This window comes from Pimephales promelas, chromosome 4, assembly GCF_988280905.1.
Source record: "Pimephales promelas chromosome 4, fPimPro1.hap1.1, whole genome shotgun sequence".
NCBI classification, from domain to species: domain Eukaryota; kingdom Metazoa; phylum Chordata; class Actinopteri; order Cypriniformes; family Leuciscidae; genus Pimephales; species Pimephales promelas.
In genome coordinates, this window is record NC_142772.1 from 9,291,702 (window position 1) to 9,305,672 (window position 13,971).

Consider the following 13,971-nt stretch of genomic DNA (forward strand, 5'->3'; position numbering starts at 1 on the left):
TATATATATATGTATATATATATATATGAAGAGTTCAGATGCAAAAGCCTCTAAGTGCCATTTGAAATTTTGTTCTAGAATGACCATTTTTTATCAAGCTTGTATATTTAAGTTCAGTAATTTCACTTAAATGACAATTAATAGGTAATCTTCATTGCCATTTAAGTGAAATTACTTAACTTAAATATACAAGCTTGATAAAAATGATAATTTTAGAAGGAAATTTCAAATTGCACTTAGAGGCTTTTGCATCTGAACTCTTCATATATATATTACTAATTCAGTAACTAACTACTATAATAAAGGAACCATGTTTAGTGATATTAAATTATGTAGCATATACCTGCATCATCTTCATCTTATAAGAACTTGGAAGGTCCGATAGAGTTGTGTCAGAGCACAGGAAACACTGGATTGACTCTGCCAGGTGGAACAGCACAGGGATCTGATCTGCATGGATGGGTGCATGGTCCAATGACATGACCAGGACATCCAGTGAATCTGAAAAAAATTAATGGCCATCACCTTTCATGTTGTCCCCCCCCCCCCCCCCCCCCAAACAAAATTAACTGAATTACCATGGTTGTGTTATGTTTTTGGAAATGTATTTACCATAGTTATAGTAATCATGGTATGAGAATATTGCAATTATTCAGTCTTTAAAGTTAGGGTAGGTAATTTTCAGGCAGCTAGCTTTGAAAGCATGAGATCCCACCCTCCCTTCAGAGCAAAGCCACGCCTCCTCCAAAACATGTGAATGCGAGGAGCAAACAAAAATGTCTGAAAACACATAACATTACAATAATGACAACTAAAAGAGCACTGACCTGTACCACCTGACTGCTGCAGATTCATTTCAGCGTTGATAGTGTGGGAAAAGCAAATTTGAGTCATGAACTACTCAGAATATAACGTCATGGGTTTCCATCTCTTCCAAATTACAGTAGTTATGGGGTGAACGCAGCATAAACTCGTTTTTTTGGTTTAGGAGGAACTGGTTTAGGAGGAACTGTGTCGTGTCTGTGTCGGAACTGTGTCGTTCAGTGACGTGTCTGTCTAACCATAAACATTATGCCTAGCTTTGTAATGTCTGCATGACCACAGTGCGTGAAGGTATGGAATTGCATACGTTGTCAGGCAGGTAGGACATTGTATCATTGCATTGGACCAAACTTTTTATGGTCCTACACCTTCCACACACAATAACACATACAAACATTAAGACCACTATCAGGATGTGAAGAGTATAACAGTATAACAAAAAACAAAAATTCTGGAACAAATCACCTACCCCGCCTCTAAAAGTGTCATTTGTCAAGGTGTCAAGTAGCATTAACATCTTATACAATATTGCTCACAGAGTACTGGAGCCCAAAGATGGTTCTCACTATGAATTCTGTAACATTGTACCATGGTATTTTTGTGTAAAAAAAAAGAAAAAAAAAAGAAAAAGAAACTGTTTGTCGTTGCATGTCATGAACACACCATTTTTTACTTTTCCATTGCACAAGCTCAGCAGAAGAAGCTGTGTCCAGGCCCCGGGAAGATCAACGTGTTTGCCTTCACCAGAAGATATGAATCCAGCAAGACGCTGAGGACAAAGAGTCGAGTGTTTTCATCAATAGAGGTTTGTCTCCACCTTGTGGCTGGAGAGAGTAATGCTCCAATTTCATCACAACTAAGTTATTCAAGCGCCCTTTTCGAGGGTTTTGTGGCCAGTTGCACAAACTATGTCAAAACTCATTTTTTAAAATTCAAATTAGACAGATCTACCTTTTTATGCACGTTAACGGCTTTTAAATAGCTAGGAACAGACTTCACTTGAAGATAAGTAACGTTAGATGACTTACTTTTAAGACTAGTCTAAGCAGTTTATGCATTGTATTGATTTAGACCAAATTAGGGCATTTAAACCGGGCAAACAACAAAGAAAACGTGTAATACCTTGCATCGAATAAGAAACACATCTGCGAGATTTTCATATTTTTCCTGCTCCTTGGAGCCTTGTGCCTGATTGTATTTTTCAAGGAATCCCTCTGTTGTTTCAAAGGGGTTTCTTTAATAGGAAAATGTCATAGTTAATGTCAGTTTAATAATAAGTTATTTTGGCATCAGCACTTCAGTAAAACAATAAATTATTTGCGATTAATTTGTTTTGATACCTTCTGACAGTGGAGGTTCTTGCAGAATCAGTTTCTTCGGCCCTTTTTCTGAAACGTTTTTTAAAATCCGATTGTTGAGACTGAGAAACTATTCCTAAATAATGTTTGACAGGAATTTTGAGTATAGGCATTCTGATGCGTTCAGGTTCACCACAGTCTCGCACAACGCAAAAAGTCCACACACACACTGCGTGTGGCAGCAGTGACGTACCTCTTCGTTGCTGAAGTGTTACCTTGGCTATCTGGTCCACAACAACAACATTTCGTATATTGTATTTTGAAGGAGCCAAATTCATTTTATCACCTAATAATAAAAATGCTTTGGTAAATCATTAAATTCATAAATGTCTTTATGACTTAAAGTCATAATTATTAGACAAAAAGTCAACATAATTACATGAAATATGACATTTTGACATAAGTAGTAATTGTTTATTTCGGAATTATATTATAAATTTTATTATAATTATAATTATATTTTATTAATATTATACATTTCGGAATTATATTTATAAATGTATAGGAATTTATAATTAATTAATGTTATGTAAAACGTTGTGACACGAAAAGTCGATTTATTTCTCATAATTTACTTTTTATGCCGTAATTGTTCTCTTTTTTTCCCAAGAGTTACTTCCTAGTATGATATAACATCAACCTTCTATTTTGACGTATATCAAAGCATGATATCCAATCCAATTTCCTTGCATCCATAGAGCGCCGCTGGTGTAGTGGTATCATGCAAGATTCCCATTCTTGCGACCCGGGTTCGATTCCCGGGCGGCGCATCCTCTTTTGGCTCGGTAAATTTAAAAATATCACTGACTTTTCTTGTCTATTACTACTCTGAACACTGCGTATACTGTAAATACATTTGTATTTAATGTACAGTGCGGTGGTCAGACGCATTTTCAAAGCTTGCTTTTTGTGCGCTTTGTAGCTCGTGCGCGCATGCGCTGAAGCATTTCCGGTCCGGTTCCTCCGCCATCTTATGTCGCCTTTCCATTGTTCATAACTGGAGTCAGCCGAGGCGGCATTTCACATTTACTCTCATTATAACAGGTTTGGCGGAGAACAGAGAGGGTAACAACACTGGAAAGAGCGAGACACAGGCGGAACTCGAGATCATCTCAAATATACACAAGAGGAGTTTCTCTCAGGGTTCGTTGTCTTAATTCGATCGGGAAAATATGATGGACGACGAGCAGCCCAAGACCCTGTACGTATATCGGCATTGTACGCCAACACGTTAGACCGAAAACTTCATATCAGATCAAGTCATTCACACCATAGCCTTTTAAAAAACACGTTCCGTTTTGTCATTTCGCTCAAGTCATTTCTAACTCATTGCAGTCTCGTGTGTGATGCTAAGGGAAATGCAACCACAAAGCAGACGTGTACGTTACATTCGTGTCCCAAACAAAAGCTCTGATTACTGGAAAAAGAGATTCACTTTAGCGTACATTTAGCGCTCAAGACTGTTAAGCACAGGGCAGTCGTGTGATTTTAAAGAATTTCGTACACCATGTGCTAGTTATTGAGTTAATTTAGATAATTGCAGCAGGCCTGTTGAGGCCACAGCAGGGCCGCTCTCACACACTGCTGTCTGTGTTTGAGTGTGTGAAGTTGCCTTGTACTTACTGAAAGCTCATTGTCGTTAGGGAATTGCTAGACAAAGAACCCGTCTAGTGTATTTACTGACGTATTTGTAAAGCATTACTTCTATAAATGCCGCATGCTTATTCAATTGACACGTCCGCCTGTGTGTAATGTTACATTCGGGATTAAAATGTACAAAGTGTGCATATTTTGGTCATATCTGGCTTTTCGTCCCTCGTATCCGACAGCACAAGAGCTTTTGTTGCTGGTCGCGCGCTGCCTGTGCGCTCGTGCGTGCTTCTGTTTTGTCATCTCTTTGTTTCAAACCTGTATTCATGATAAGCAACTCATTGCTGGATGAGGTTTTTTAAGGTTAAGTAACGGCTCATGCCTACCTAATTCCTTTGTAATGTAGATCAATTGGATCAATGTAACTCAGGTGCTTGAAGATAGCAAAGATTGCACTCATGGACCCCCTGTAATAACTGTCAAATTATACATTTAAATGCTTCTTCTATTGAACCCGTCACTCATTGTCATGTCCATATCCCCCTTTTTCCCAGGTATGTTGGAAACCTGTCACGGGATGTGACCGAAGCCCTTATTATGCAGCTCTTTGGTCAGATTGGCCCCTGTAAGAGCTGTAAAATGATTGTGGATGTGAGTATATAATTTGCTTATACAGCAAGTTGTGTGCTAATGCCGTCTTTCAGTTCATCTTTTTTAATGAATATATTTAGCATTGATATTTTTTATTTCTTGCACCAGTAACTTGTTTTTCTTGTTTTTCATAAGCATCTCGATACTAGTAGAGGTGTGAATCCTCACTTGCCTCATGATTCGGTTATGATTCCAAGGGTAATGATTTAATTATAAAACTATTCTCTATGCATCGCTATGCATCTTTTCCTTCAATTTATTAATACAAATGACTATATTAATCACTACATTATAGTTTTTTTGTTGTTGTTATTTTATCTTTGTTATTAAATTAGAACACAATATAAGAAAAAATGGAATGAACAACACTTTCAAATTTGTCATTTTATATCTATTTAACACAAGTTAAGTAGTAAGAAATATAGAAGGTGAATTAGGCCTATCAGGATTTATAAATCACCAGTTTTTAGTGTCATCTACAAATACATTGATTATTATTAAAGCTACAAAAGTTATTCAGTCAAGATCAGAGAGTGATTCCATCTTTTATTTTATTGTATGATTGACATTAATGACAGACAGCAGCAGATTTATTAAATTAAGACCTAATGCATGGATCTAAGACTGCTTGACATAACAGACTGTTTACGTGAATACTCGCCAAGACAGATATTTTGAAATAATTCTTTGTTGCTCATCATTCAAGCACAATACTCTAAAGTTATGTTCACATCAGCATCTCAATGCTTTATAAAATATATATATATATATATATATATATATATATATATATATAGCGCCTATATAGTGCTGTCAGTCAATAATAAAAAAAATATATATTTATACATACACACACATTACAAGGTTTCTTGCAGCAGTTACTTAACCAGTAGAAAAGACAAGGGGCTTTTATCTGATACTTGTTTTTTTTTTAAGACAAAATGTGTCATTACAACTGTGAAGGCTTTCATTAAATAAGTTAATGTAGTCTAATCGCGCTAATTTCCCTTCAGACGGCAGGTAACGATCCATACTGCTTTGTGGAGTTCTTCGAGCATAGGCACGCAGCGGCCTCACTCGCAGCCATGAATGGGCGTAAAATAATGGGTAAGGTAAGCTATCGTATCTACAGGGTGAGTTGGGCTGGGACGGGAGGGTGAAACAGTTCAGATCTTTTGCAAACTTTAAGTAGAATGCCTGTATGCTGGATGTGCAATGTGCGCTGAGAGGGAGATTTTGACATTTTTCATGTTGACCAGATGTTTTTTTTTTATGTTTCAGGCCATATAAATCTCATTATCGTTTACTTGAATTTGCCAAAATATTGATTAGTGTCAATGCTACATGATTCATGATTAAATTCTGTAGCCTGAATTTGTTGACCCATGCTTTTGTATGTTCATTGTTAGATGAATCGCTTCCTTGAAATGTGCATTTTATGCTTAAGCATGGCCAGAAATCCAGTCAAATTGACATACTGCACCAACCATTACCTCTTTTTTTGGTTTTTATTGTACGCAAGACACATTCTGATAGTCATGTCACCTGTAAAGCTTTTTCATTTTATGCTTCAAGATGTTTTGTCATGTACACTACCATTCAAAAGTTTGGGGTTGGTAAGAATTTGATGTTTTGACAGAAAACATCTTATGCTTACCAATTCTGCTATTGTTAAAAAACAAAAAAAACCCCAGTAAATTTTGATGTTTGCTGTATTTTTTCAGTTTGCTTTGTTTTTATTTTATATCTGAAATTTGTATTTTTGTAAGATGTTGCCATGAAGAAAGCCACAGAAGTTGACATGGCATTAAATAAAACTATATCAAATTAAAAAAATGTAATTTATTCCTGTTATTGTTACTCTAGTTTTTAGTGTCACATGATCCTTCAGAAATCATTCCAATATGCTGATTTTTATATTTTTATGGTATCCATCCATTTTTTTTCAGTATTCTTTGAAATAGACATTTCCAAAGAAAAATATCTATTTGAATCTTTTTTTTAAAGTGTCACTTTTGATCACTTTAATCCATCCTTGCTGAATAAAGTATTAATATTTTACAAAAAAAGTTATTGACCACAAACTTTCGACCGGTAGTGTATATTCGATATTATTCTTTCAATATCTAGAATTTGAATCCACAAGTCTATTTCCAATATATTATACTTTAGAGGCAGATTAAGCGTCTTATGCCTATTCAGTACAAAATATTTTATCCTCAACAGGTAATGAAGGACCATTTGAGGAGTAATACAAGTTGGTAATTTCACTTGTTTTGTAAGTCCCTTGTTATTTGGACCTTTTTACTACCAAGATTGTTTTGCCTGTTCAAATAAGTTCTCACTAGGACAGCTAAGTGTGAATTGAGTAGCGTCAGGTCTCCCTCCTCTCTGCTGTACATTCAATCATCCATTTTTGTTAAGGAGAGTGATTTATTGTCAGATAAGTAGAGAGCAGCGACTTGAACATGTCTTTATCATTTCTAACATTTCTTTCAATCTTTTCCTCCCTATACCCTTCTCCTAGGAGGTAAAGGTGAACTGGGCTACATCACCAAGCAGCCAGAAAAAAGACACAAGCAGTGAGTTGCTTTTCATGTTCCTCGATGCCTAATGAAGGCCAGATTTCAGGAATTCATACTTCAATCCAAGTAACTCTTGTCTGGTGCTATTTAGATCACTTCCACGTCTTTGTTGGAGACCTCAGTCCAGAAATCACCACTGATGATATCAGAGCTGCCTTTGCACCCTTTGGGAGGATATCGTAAGTGAAATTATGCATTTTAAATCAAGAAAATCCCTTTTTGTTGTTGTTGAATTTAACCATTTTGAGTCATTGAGTCTGTTTAAAGGGATACTCCACTTTTTTTGGAAAAAGGCTCATTTCACCGTTTTCAAATGCATTCAGCCGATTTTCTGATATTTAGAAGAATATCAGTAACCAGACAGTTTCTGGTCTCATTGACTTCCATAGTATATTTTTTCCTACTATGGAAGTCAATGAGACCAGAAACTGTCTGGTTACTGATATTCTTCTAAATATCAGAAAATCGGCTGAATGGATTCGACAACGGTAAAACTCAACTGTTTAACACAGGGTGAGTTGTAAAATGAGCCTATTTCCAAAAAAAGTGGAGTATCCCTTTAAATGACCTTACACAATACTTGCTTTAGTGTACAATTTTGTAAATGCTTTTGACTGATTTTCATTTTTATATATCTATATGTATGTGTGTGTATATATTTATATATGGGTCATATATGGATAATGCAAAGAAGGTCAACTTAACTTCTAAATTTTTGACCATTACCTCACTTTCGGTTTAGTTTTATAACTCAGGTTTTTTTTTGTTTTTTTTTATTAAATATGCAGAGATCTGATTATTAGCTTTGTTAAATAGTGTAGGATTTAAATTCATGGATATGGTTTTCTGGCACTGTCAGTTTTCTCTTTGTCTTAAACACTAAATATTTTTTAGTAACTAGCCAGCAATGTTTTGTTTTGCACAAACATTTAATGACTTTACCCTTGGTGATGTTTAAAATCATTCAATCTCAAGTTTCAGTGTCATTTTTTGGGGGAATTTATATGGTCTCTTTTCTCAACACTTTCATCTTTTGCTCTTTTTTTCTCAGAGATGCACGTGTAGTGAAAGACATGGCGACGGGGAAGTCAAAAGGCTATGGTTTTGTTTCATTCTTCAACAAATGGGTGAGTCACAATCCCAACATCAGGAAATGCAGGTTTTTGACTAAGCAGAACCAGGGTGTGTAACATCTGCAATCCTGGAGGATTTTGCAATGCTGATGTTTTTCCACTGGTTGTTTACAGGACGCAGAGAATGCCATTCAGCAGATGGGAGGACAGTGGTTGGGCGGCAGGCAAATCAGGACTAACTGGGCTACAAGAAAACCCCCAGCGCCTAAAGCCACCTATGAAAGTGAGTATTCGCATGCATTTGCCAGACATCTCAACTATTATTCATAAGGAGAAAACTAGCCATCATGAAACCCCTACCCATGTTAAAATGTTAGTTCTGCCAAAAAGGAAAATTCTGTCATTTACTTAAACTTTTGTTGTTCCAAACCTGTATGAACATCTATGGTGTTTTTTTTTTTTTTTTTTTTTTCATTATGGTGGATTGGGGAGTTGAGACGAGCAGTATTAAAGTGGTCCGCATGAATTTATTGCGTTATTTTAGATGTTTTCATACAAAGCTCTTGTTTAATTCAACTCATCCACAAAGTTAAAGCTCGTTCAGTTGTATTATGGCATGTCAAAACATGTCACTCTGTGTTTACCATTAATGATGGGACTTGCTAGAACTTGTTTGTCATTACGTGGATCCTGGTGTATTGGCTTGATTTTTTTTTTTTTTAAGGGTGTATGAATGTGAAAAGTGCAGAGACCTGTAAGGTTAATCCTCATTTCTTTAATCAAATTCACAGCAAACACCAAGCACTTGTCGTTCGATGAGGTAGTGAACCAGTCCAGCCCCAGCAACTGCACAGTTTATTGTGGTGGAGTCACTACAGGCCTTACAGGTGAGTTTTTTTTTTTTTTTTTTTTTTTTTTTACTTGTCTGTGTAACCCTTTTGAATGCAAGCTAATTCTAATTCTCTTTTTGCCGTAGAACAACTCATGAGACAGACCTTTTCCCCCTTTGGCCAAATAATGGAAATTAGAGTGTTCCCAGACAAAGGCTACTCGTTCGTCAGGTATGTTTGTTATTCAAGTGGTGGTTACACGTCCTAACGCGGCAGAGGATGATCTGACAATCTTCATCTTTGTAGGTTCAACTCTCATGAAAGTGCAGCTCATGCGATAGTGTCTGTTAATGGTACGTCCCTAGAAGGTCATCTAGTGAAATGTTACTGGGGTAAAGAGACTACGGACATGGTGACCCCCATGCAGCAGGTGCAGGTACCCCAGGTGAGTAGTAGTATTAAAGGTGGAATTTATGCTTGGGAAATATGTTTGCCAACATAAAGAGAATAAACATAAGTGAATGATAGGCATGTGATTAATGTTCTTTATTTTTCTGATCTTAAAGCAGAACAAAGTTGGTTTCGCCGCACAGCCATACGGCCAGTGGGGACAGTGGTACGGAAACGCACAACAAATTAGTCAGTATGTCCCTAACGGCTGGCAGGTACCTACTTACGGCGTGTACGGACAGGCTTGGAATCAACAGGGCTTCAAGTAAGTCTACAGATCTTCATACCTCTATTTGCAATGAAGAAGATTGCATTTTAGCAATTTCTTGATTCTGTAATCCTATTTTTCACAAATAGTAAAACGTGCTTTTTAAGTACAAGATATAAACTAAGTACATTATAAACAGTGTGCTTGGTTACCTGGGAAGTGTCTTTGTTCTGGACTTCATATGTTCACAAATATAGACCAGGTAATGCTAATTTTACATACAGTACATAGTTGAATATGACCGTGACCAACTGGAAATAGTTTGAAATCAAGGATTTTAATTGTGTCGGTCGTGCGTGTCCAGTGATGATTGGACAAATAGAATGAGAAAGTATTATTGTTGTAGCCTTTTAATTACTTATAATACCATTTCATATACCTTTTGTTTACTTCTAACATTTGTCAAATGATAATAAAAATAATTAAATCGAGAAGTGCTGGTGCTGTCAAAGCCTGTCAACTCCCGCTTCTGACACTTGGCGGCCAATGCTGATTAAAAAAATGATGTATTGGTCAACAACTAAATGTATTCACAGCTCAAATATTACAATTAAGTTGCTAGAAATTGCTCTGTGTGCTGTATCTACAATTGCTGTTATCTTCATGGTGTTTAGGGGCATGTGAATCTGAAATCAGTGTGCAAAAAGTCAACTATTAAATTAAGGGGGTTGCTCCTAAGCCTCACCAAATAAATTAGTGTGAAAAGACTGGTTTCCACTCAAGTTGCTAAACGGTTTCGTTTAAAAACGGAGACCTTTTGCTACGTTTGCACTTCCTGTCCAGACTAAAAAGGAAAAACAAGTTTAGAAACGCTGCAGCTCCGTTTTGCAGGGTGTTTTAGTGCAGACGGGACAAACCGAAGGACTTTAGAAACAATGAAGCAGTGGCTCACGCTCGGCTGTATGATTGGGTGTCATCAGTCATGACATGTCCTTCCTTTATTTGCCAGCCACCGTTTACACCGGCACGTGCATGCCCAGTGTTGGCGAATAGTCACGTGATCCACGTTTTCAGTCGTTTTAATGTGGACTGAGATCAATTCTAATACGCAGATAAAACGTTGGTGTGGACGGAGATCATATTCGTTTTAATTCTCCGTTTTTAAATGTGTGGACGGGGCCTAAAGCAGGGCTTTTTATAGGGGTCATGAACTGGCTTTTTAAATTTTATATTGTTGTCTGAGGTCAACTTTTAACGTTTGCTTGTTTTTTGCATTCAAAAACATCAAAATGAATAAGTAATGGGCTATTTTGTACCCTAGTTTTGAGCCTAGCTCAAAAACGCTCGGTTTTAATGGGCGTCTTGCACTGAAGACTTGGAAGTAAACGCCCACTGCTGTGAGTGGATAACAGTTTTGCCTATTTAGAGTTTCATCTAACCTGTCAATGCACTTGGGGGAAATTGTTTTGAAAACGTCCAATGTTATAAAATGACAACTGGAATTATTCGCTCATACATGTGCGCCCCAGAGTCCGTGTGTAGCACCATTCCTGTCGGATCCAATATAGGCGGCACAGCACCGTTCTTTAATCTTAATTGGTCTGCAAATCCAGTCTTGTTTACAAAACAATCCTCAGTGAAATGAAGCGAACAGACGGACAATGTTTTACCCTCATCAGCTGGAACGTCATTAAAAATAAAGTTTAACCATTCAGTCCTACTGGAATCCAGAGGAAGCATATGCAGTGACAATACGCATCACGAGGTAGGCCTATGTTATTTAGCTATGCATGTAATGTGCAAATCGGTGGGCGGGGCTAAACCGGCCGTGTTGAAGTAGGCGTTGATCTTCTTCTGCGGGGGTGGTGTTTTATCCTCTGTCACCATAGTTCCCCACTTTTAAAAACGAGTCGTTTGCTGGGCCTGGTGTCAATGAAAGCTTTTATTGGACCCATAAGGACGTTTTCAGTTCTGAAACTTACAGGATATTCTTATATGATGACCTCTTAGATGTCAAAAGATCAAGGAAAATTTGATTTCTCAGTTCATCACCCATTTAACTCTGAAATATGATCAATATGAGGGGCCACCAGCCTAAAATGAAAATGTGTCTGGTATAAAAAGCCAATATATATAACTGCTCTCTTCTCTTCCACCAACTATCAGCTACTTTGTGTTGTAGTCACTTACAGGCTGGCGCTGGGTGGACTGGTGTGAGTGCCGTGAGTAATGGAGGCGTGGTGGAGTCTGCGCAGGGAGTCAATGGAACCGTGCTAGCCAACCAGTCCAGCATGGGCACTGCAGGATACCACACACACTGATGGGGCGATGAACATCTCTAGCACTCTACTGCGGCCGCAGCAGGGATCTACACACCACCCCCTCCCCATTCTCAAACACCTGTCAAGATGGCTGGCCTGGGGAGGGGGTGTGCCATTCCCCTCCGATCCTCCCCATCCTCCACTTGTAATTTTCCTTGAGTTTGAGACTTTGAGGCAGATCTTGCTCATCATTGCGGGGTCTCGAGTTGCCCTACACTGGGATTAAACCACGCACCCTGATACACAAGCATATTCAGACGCATTAACACACACCCACATAAATCCACAAGTCTTCGGCCTGGTGTCCGACTGACTTATTCGGAGAGGACTATGCCATTTTTAAGTCAAAGTACTATAAACGAATAAAATCAACTTCAACTTTTCCATTTTGCTTTTTTTGGGGGGGGTTTGTTTAGAGCGATTTCAGCTGCTGATTTTGTAATATATGAAGCTTTGCCTTTTTGTTTTTTTGGACTTGCCATTTTAAAAGCAAAATTCTTTTGTTGAAAGGAGCGACGACACCAACGAATCGTGTGAAATGTCAACCTTTTTTGTTTTTGTTTATAAAATGAATAAAATGGATGTCAACTGTTGTATTTTTTTAATTAGACATTCAATTTCTCAAACTAAACCAATTGCAGGGATGACTGCCACATTTTTTTCCTTGAAGGCAGATGAATATTGCACAATATTAATACGTTTTCACAAGAATTTGATGTTACGCAAATTTTAGGTATTTTAAATTGTTTTGCATTCCACTTTTTTTGAGGGCTTACAAGTACAGTATACCATTCTGTATGTAAATAACCAAACTGTGTTTAACTGTTGGGACGCTATATAAAGATAATTCAGATGTTGATTATGGATGCTTGCTTGCTTGCTTTTTTTTGTAGGTAGGAGGGAGGGAGGGAGGATAGGTGGGTGGGGAATGGGCTTGGGCTTCATTGCAACTATTCGGCATTAGCGGCACTGTTAAATGCTGGTCCAAATGGTTTAGGGATTCTTCCAGAGAAGTCTCTTGACTCGCGCTGCAACGGGCGTTTTGTTAGAATTGCGATTAATCCTGTATATAAAATCGAAACATTGAATTTTTTTTTTAAATGAAGTATTTAGTATCAAGACGAGAAACCTGAATGGATCAGAATTTTGCACTGTTGCCCATTGGCGTTTTAATACACGAGACCAATTGTGTTGCCTTATTTGAGTTGATTTCATTTGAAGAAACTGATGATCTTTAAACATAGGCAGTGCCTACGAATAAATCGAGAATTTTTTTTAAGAATAATGTTCATCTTACAATTATGTATTCTTGCTTTGTCCCATTAAAATGCAGATGCAAACAAATATTTCTGCCTGCCCTGTTGTCTTTGAGGTGGATTGTCTTTTACTACCTTGTACAGACTTATACCCCTAGTATAAGTCAACAATACTATACAATGCAATTACTAGTTTAGGCAAAATTATTGGTTGTGGTGGAAATTAGTTTTAATTTGCTTAATGATAAATCATTACCACACAAGGAATAAAACGTGTCACTGTTTTATTGTGTTTGGGTTATAGTTTTAAAAGTGTAGTAATGCAAAATATGTTTAAGGTTCATTGGTTAACTGCATGAACCAATAATAAACTGCACTTATACAGCATTTTTTAAAAAAAAAATCTAAGTTAATGTTATTTTCGCCATTTACTTTATTAAAATCTTGTTAACATTTGTTAATGCACTGTGAACTAACATGAACAAACAATGAACAGCTGTATTTTTTTTATTAAGTAACGTTAACAAAGATTAATACAAATACAGTAAAAATGTATTGCTCTTTGTTAGTTCATGTTAGTTAATGAATCTTATTTATAAAGTGTTTCATATTTTATCTGTAATATTATTTTCAAAAGTAAGAAAAACAATATCATAGGCGCTAGTGTAATTATTTTACAAAACTACTATTATCTTAAAATGCAGAAAAAAATAAACAACGAGTCAGCGAAATAATTTTTGCTGAATGTTAATGAGTCAAGAGCAGGTCAAGAGTTGCTACTGGCTTCAGTTCCCAGTATGCATTTGATTGGTCACCCTATGGCCAAT

At 37.0% G+C, this 13,971-nt stretch overlaps 2 protein-coding genes and 1 non-coding gene across 7 annotated transcripts in view; 2 read left to right on the forward strand and 1 right to left on the reverse strand.

The window, feature by feature from the left end:
• tmem232 (transmembrane protein 232) overlaps positions 1-2,331 on the reverse strand; it is a 28,138-nt gene extending 25,807 nt beyond the window's left edge. Inside the window, exons 1-4 of the mRNA XM_039661739.2 lie at positions 2,163-2,331; positions 1,945-2,056; positions 1,486-1,591; positions 344-501 (exon numbers count right to left, since the gene is read on the reverse strand). Of these exons, the coding sequence (XP_039517673.2) occupies positions 344-501; positions 1,486-1,591; positions 1,945-2,056; positions 2,163-2,293 (507 nt within the window). The 5' untranslated portion in view covers positions 2,294-2,331. The remainder of the gene's footprint in view (positions 1-343; positions 502-1,485; positions 1,592-1,944; positions 2,057-2,162) is intronic.
• Positions 2,332-2,879: 548 nt separating this feature from the next.
• Positions 2,880-2,950, forward strand: trnag-ccc (transfer RNA glycine (anticodon CCC)). The gene has a single exon. It is a non-coding gene; the product is annotated as a tRNA-Gly (tRNA).
• Positions 2,951-3,158: 208 nt separating this feature from the next.
• Positions 3,159-12,481, forward strand: tia1 (TIA1 cytotoxic granule-associated RNA binding protein). 5 transcript variants are annotated; one of them, XM_039662043.2, is made up of 13 exons: positions 3,165-3,381; positions 4,325-4,421; positions 4,557-4,619; positions 5,435-5,533; positions 6,949-7,003; positions 7,098-7,185; positions 8,058-8,133; positions 8,254-8,362; positions 8,871-8,966; positions 9,056-9,140; positions 9,216-9,354; positions 9,476-9,624; positions 11,750-12,481. In XM_039662043.2, exons 1-13 carry the CDS (start codon positions 3,353-3,355, stop codon positions 11,886-11,888), a joined length of 1,224 nt encoding a protein of 407 aa, XP_039517977.1. In that variant the 5' UTR covers positions 3,165-3,352; the 3' UTR covers positions 11,889-12,481. The 5 variants fall into 5 exon arrangements, with proteins under 5 accessions (XP_039517979.1, XP_088986043.1, XP_039517977.1 ...); XM_039662044.2 differs by having other exon boundaries at positions 9,479-9,624; XM_039662045.2 differs by lacking the exon at positions 4,557-4,619 and having other exon boundaries at positions 3,159-3,381.
• Positions 12,482-13,971: the final 1,490 nt, after the last annotated feature.

Bases quoted from the DNA above. Each gene is read 5' to 3' on its own strand.
- tia1 (XM_039662043.2), top strand. From the start codon at position 3,353: ATGATGGACGACGAGCAGCCCAAGACCCT. The intron at 4,620-5,434 runs GTAATGATTTAA...ATTTCCCTTCAG, and splicing joins ATTCGGTTATGATTCCAAGG to ACGGCAGGTAACGATCCATA. The intron at 9,625-11,749 runs GTAAGTCTACAG...TTTGTGTTGTAG, and splicing joins TGGAATCAACAGGGCTTCAA to TCACTTACAGGCTGGCGCTG.